This window comes from Dipodomys ordii, unplaced genomic scaffold (assembly GCF_000151885.1).
Source record: "Dipodomys ordii isolate 6190 unplaced genomic scaffold, Dord_2.0 Scaffold128, whole genome shotgun sequence".
Lineage (NCBI taxonomy): Eukaryota > Metazoa > Chordata > Mammalia > Rodentia > Heteromyidae > Dipodomys > Dipodomys ordii.
The window spans coordinates 1152197-1157483 of NW_012267344.1; the positions used below are offsets into that span (position 1 = coordinate 1152197).

A 5287-nucleotide genomic window follows, 5' to 3' on the forward strand; every position below is an offset into this window, starting at 1 on the left:
ACATCTAGCCTCTAGCAGGAGCCATGCTAGGCATCGCTTCTGTGGCTTTCTTGCCTTAAAGCATCCCAGACACCAGAACACACTTCACTGGCTTCTACCACACGTGTGGGTTGACTTTTCTCTCTTTCCAGAGGTTAAAAAAAGCAATCCAAATGTACATATATGTACAGATGCAGGCCCGCCCAGAGCTGGGGCTGGCTCCGACCCTGGGGAGACCAGCTGACCTGCAGGGGCCTGGCTCAGGGCAGGAAGAGTGGAGGTGGTGGACGACCAGTTCCCGCCTCACCCCTGCCCTCCGTGCTCCTCCCATGGGACCGGGCCTCAGTCGGAGTCGCAGGCCTCCTGTCCTGTGGGGGCATTCACGGCTGAGGCCAGGCTGTCCTCCTGGCCTTTGAGCCGCTCACCTGGAAGGCAGGCAGACAGACAGACGGACGTAAACCAGTGCCCTGTGCTTGGACCAGCCCTCCCCCCCACATCCCCCCCCCCCCCCCCGCAGCCAGCCAGGGCGGCACTTACGGATCAGCTCAGCGATGGCTCTCTGAGTCCTCTTTTCAAGTTTCTCCAGTTTCTTGGCCACATCTCTCTTAAGGTCCCTGGAGCAGGGAGGAGGGGAGGAGGGAGGCTGAAGGCTAGCCCCGGGCTGTTCATCTGTCTCTGCTCCCCGCCCATTGAGCCCCAGTTCTAGCCAAGGGGGACCACATGAGGGCTGAGTCAAGGGTAGACCCCCCCCCTCCTCCCCCAATCAGAACCCCGGAATCACCATTAGGGGGTGACATGCCACTGTAGGCCACCACCTCCTCAGGCCACAGGCTCCCCCTCCACACACACCCCCACCAGGAGATTCCAGAAGCCCATTCAGCGTGCTTTGTCGGTAGCTCTGGAGTTTTCAGGACACGTGCCTCCAGCTTTCCAGCAGCAGACGGCTCAGAGTTGTAATGAGAAGGATATGACCCCTCTAGCCGTACCCTTCAGGCCCACAGCGCCCTCTAGGCTTGGAGGACAAGCACTCCATTCCCACAAGGGCTTTATTTTTATTTTTTAATTATTTTTTGCCACTCCATAGGGCTTGAACTCAGGGCCTGGGCGCTGTCCCTGAGCTGCTTTTGCTCCAGGCTGGCGCTCTACCCCTTGAGCCACAGCGCCAACTTGCAGCTTTTTCTGTGTCTGTGGTGCTGAGGAATCGAACCCGGGGCTTCGTGCATGCTAGGCGAGCGCTCTACCACTGAGCCACCTTCCCAGGCCCAGAAAGGGGCTTCTTGAGAGGACTTTCTGCTCCCCCGTTTCCCTTCCCCAGCACCACCTGTGGGGGTTCTGCTCAGCTCTTATTTCTAACTGTCTGCCTTGTACACCTGGCCAAAAGCAACACTCACCAATCAGGCTTCCTCGGTGCAAGATTAGCCAGATCCTGGGGGTAGGGAAAATCAAAAAAAAAAGATACCTGTCAGGCAGGGCCTAGAGGACCCTCGCCCCAGGGGAGGTGGGGAGACAGGACAGAGAAGGGGACCGCGGAGAAAGGGAAAGAGGAAGGAGGGACTTGCGGGCGGGTAGGGAGGTAAAAGGGAAACGGCACCGTGGGAAGGAAGGGCTGGGAAGGTGGCTCCGTGGTAGAGCGCTTGGCCTCACATGCATGACGCCCTGGGTTTGAGTCCTCAGCACCACATCCACAGAAAGAGCTGGAGGGGGCACTGTGGCTCGCAGAGTGCTAGCCTTGAGCGGGGCTTACATACCACTTCCTCAATGACAGGCTCGGGCTTGGCCGCCTCCAGCTGCTCCTTCACTTTCTCCTCCACTAGAGGGCGCAAGAGGAACACGGGCCTGTGGGACCTGAGGGGCCAGTTACCCATCCCACCCCCGGTGTGGGGGGTCCCAGCCTCTCCCCAAATGTTCCAGAGGCAAAGCCCTGGTATCTGGGTTTCCCAGGAGGCCCCCAGACGGGTGTAGAAAGGGAGAGCAGGAAGCTTGTCAGCTAGACGGTGGGGAGGGGAGGGGCAAAGATGTCTCCCCAGGATGAGGAGTTCTGGGGCGTGCGGTGTTGGGGGAGGATTGTCCCCGGTGTCCTGACCCAGCCTTTCCTCCCAGTCCACCTCAGGAAGGGGACCTCAACCCAAGCTGTGGCTGGCAGTATGGCTACTCTCTGGGTTAGAGATGAGCACTAACAGCCAGAGGCACTGTGGGCTGCTCCCCGCCCCTGCTATTGGGGGGATCCCCCCCCTTGACTACCCTCCTTGGTCCTGTTTCTAGCCAGGTGTGGGTCTGCAATCCTCTCCCAAGGCCTGCCCTGCAATGTCACCATCCCACAATGCCACTTGGTGGGGGGAGGGGGGGGTAGATCAACTGGGAAGGAAGCAGGCCCAGAGCTGAAGGACCTTTTTGCCTTTTTTTTGCCACTCCTGGGGCTTGAACTCAGAACCTGGGTGTCGTCCCTGAGTCTCTCTGTGCTGAAGGCTGGCGCTCTGCCACTTTTGAGAAACACACAGCCCCATTTCCGGCTTTTCCTGGCGTGGTTTATTGGAGATAAGGGTCTTAGGGACTTTTCTGCCTGGGCTGGCTTTGAACGGCGATCCTTAGATCTTTTTTTTTTTTTTTTTGGTCGCTCTTCAGCTCAAGGCTGGCGCTCTACCCCTTGAGCCACAGCGCCACTTCTGGCTTTTTCTGCTTCTGTGGTGCTGAGGAATCGAACCCAGGGCCTCATGCATGCGAGGCGAGCGCTCTACCACTGAGCCACCTTCCCAGGCCAATGATCCTTAGCTCTGAAGTCACCTGTGTCGCTAGGATTACTGGGTCACCTCCGCCACAGGGAGCGAAAGCAGACCCTTTTTCCTCATCCTGCTTGGCCAGGTCTTGCTACTGTTCTCTGGGACAGCAATGCGGGGTACTACAGTGTGGCCCCCCCCACCTCTGCCCTGGCACCAGCCAGTTAGGTGGGGGCAGGGGGTGGGGAGGGCGGGTCACCTACCTGCCACGGGTTTGGCCTGGGGCACCCTCCTCCTTTTCAGATCCTCGTCCTCAGGGACGTAATTGCGCAGCCTCAGTTCCCTGTGAGGGGAGGATGTGCAGATGTGGAGGGGTCCTGGCCACACCCCCTCCCAGGAAAAGGCTCCTCCTCCCTCACCGGACACCAAGCTGGACTCCCCCCCTCCCTCCCCAGGCCCTGTCTGTCTGCACTGTAGGAATGCGGTTCCCCAAAGGCTGGGGGGGGGAGGTGGGTGTTGGCTGAGAATAGTCATTAGTATCTCTCTCTCTCCTGGATTAGCTCCACTGAAGTGTGTGTGTGGGGGGGGTGTCTGAGAGACTATACACCTCAATCATGAGGCACCCAGGAGTGACTGCACCTCTGAGACCCAAAGCTAGGTGTGACTTCCAGCAGAGGCCCAGTTCTGGGGCTGAGTCACTCCTAAAATGAAAACAAAAAAACAAAAAAAAAACCCAACGAACTCGCCTCACCAGATGTGGTGGCTCAGGCCTGTCATCCTAGCTTCTCTGGAGGCTGAGATCGGAGGACCGCAGTTCAAAGCCAGCCCCGGCAGGAAAGTCTGAGACTCTGATCGCCAATGAACCACCAGAAAACCAGAAGTGGCGCTGTGGCTCAAGTGGTAGAGCGCCCGCCTTGAGCTGAAGAGCTGAGGGACAGCGCCCAGGCCCCGAGTTCAGGCCCCGAGGCCTCTGGGCCTTACAGCTCTGGGGCTATGCCAGATTTGGGGGGCAGTGGCAGCCTAGCCCCGATGAAGGAGGCCCCGCCGACTCTCCCAGAGCCTGAGCCTAAGGCCTGGCCCCCCTCCCAGGTCTGGGGGTGAATGTTGGGGGTCACTGAGGCATAGGGCAAGAAAGCAGGGCATGACTTCTTGAAGTGGCTTCTGTTCTTCGCTGGGTGGGGACAAAAGAGGAAGAGAAACTAGGTGTGTGTGTGTGGGGGGGGAAATGCAGGGATTAGTGAGAAAAAATTAAATATTAAAAAAACAAAACAACCCAGCTCCAGGTACTGTGTGAAACGGGCGGGCGGGAGGAGAGGGCAGGATGTGGGGAGGGGCAGGCCTGCTGCCCACTGGTCACAGGAATCCCTGGGTCCCCACTGATCTGAGCCAGTGCCATTCTGGGCGCTGGTTTGTGGGCACCGAGTCTCAGCTCGGAGGCTATTAGGTTCAATCCTTTTTGCTTAGGGGCCAGTAGGACTTGAACTCAACCCCATTCACTCTCACTTGACCTTTCTGCTCAAAACCGGTCCTCCACCGTTTGAACCACACCGGTGCTTTTTAGTGGGTAGCTGGAAATAAAAGGATTGCTCAGGTGTATCTGCCCGGGGTTGGCCTGGAACCCCCATCCTCCAGATCTCAGCTAGGATGACAGGCGTGAGCCACCGGCGCCTGGTTTTTCCAGACTTGCTCTGCGAAGGTAAATGTGGAGTCTTGCTCTTCATTGATCGACAAAATGCCCAAGCAACTGTCTGTCCCCCAAGCCCCCTGTCCTAAAGCAGGAGTATGGGGAAGGGGGGGGGGGAGGGAGGCAGGGTGGGGAGGGAGAGGAAAACTGGCCTTTTCAAAAAGGGACTCCCAAGATTTCGCTCCCTTCTGTGAACAAGTGAACAAACATGCCTGACCACAGACCTATTTGTAACGTCTATTTCTTGGCCTTGGAGAAAGGCCAGAACAAGGATTTCAAGGGCTAGAAGCACAGAATGGCAACAATAGAAACCTGCCCCTGGGTACCTTTTTCCTCTTGAGCATCTGTCTCTATAAACAGAGTGATTTAAAAAAAAAAAAACAATAATAAGAATTTTTTTAAAAAAATCTTCTTGCAATTTCATGGAGCTAGAGAGAAAACTGAGCCCTGGAAAGGCCCCCGTGTTAAGAGCAGAGGCGAGCCTGAAACGGATCGCTCTTCCCACAGCTAGGACCACACAGCGGATGACTGGTCTGCCCTTTGGGGCTGGGGTGATGTAACCCAGGCTTCTCCATCTGCCCTGAACCCCCAGTCCAGTTGCCTGCCAGAAGGAGAACAAATTCTCTCTGGAGGAAAATAAACTAGCCAGAATCTCAAATTAGCTCCAGAATAGTTAATGGGCAACGTTCAGAATTCAAGCAGAACCACGAAAGGGAGGGGGAAAAAAGAAAACAGAAATACACTCGTAGGAGATTCACATGCTGGAATGATCAGAAATGAAATGGAAAAGAATGGCAATTCAGAAAAGGAGACTACAAAGACGGATTTCAGCAGAGGCCTTAAGACACCATAAAAGTTGGTTAATTCTACAACTGAGGAATGAAACCCATCATAATTGGAACTAAAGAAC

The 5287-nt window shown here is 56.3% G+C and overlaps 1 protein-coding gene across 1 annotated transcript in view; it reads right to left on the minus strand.

The window, feature by feature from the left end:
• Window positions 1-321: 321 nt before the first annotated feature.
• Ccdc12 (coiled-coil domain containing 12) overlaps window positions 322-5287 on the minus strand; it is a 22842-nt gene continuing 17876 nt past the window's right edge. The window contains exons 3-7 of the mRNA XM_013030264.1: window positions 2957-3036; window positions 1728-1789; window positions 1371-1405; window positions 517-593; window positions 322-404 (exon numbers count right to left, since the gene is read on the minus strand). Coding sequence (XP_012885718.1) covers window positions 322-404; window positions 517-593; window positions 1371-1405; window positions 1728-1789; window positions 2957-3036 — 337 coding nt within the window. The remainder of the gene's footprint in view (window positions 405-516; window positions 594-1370; window positions 1406-1727; window positions 1790-2956; window positions 3037-5287) is intronic.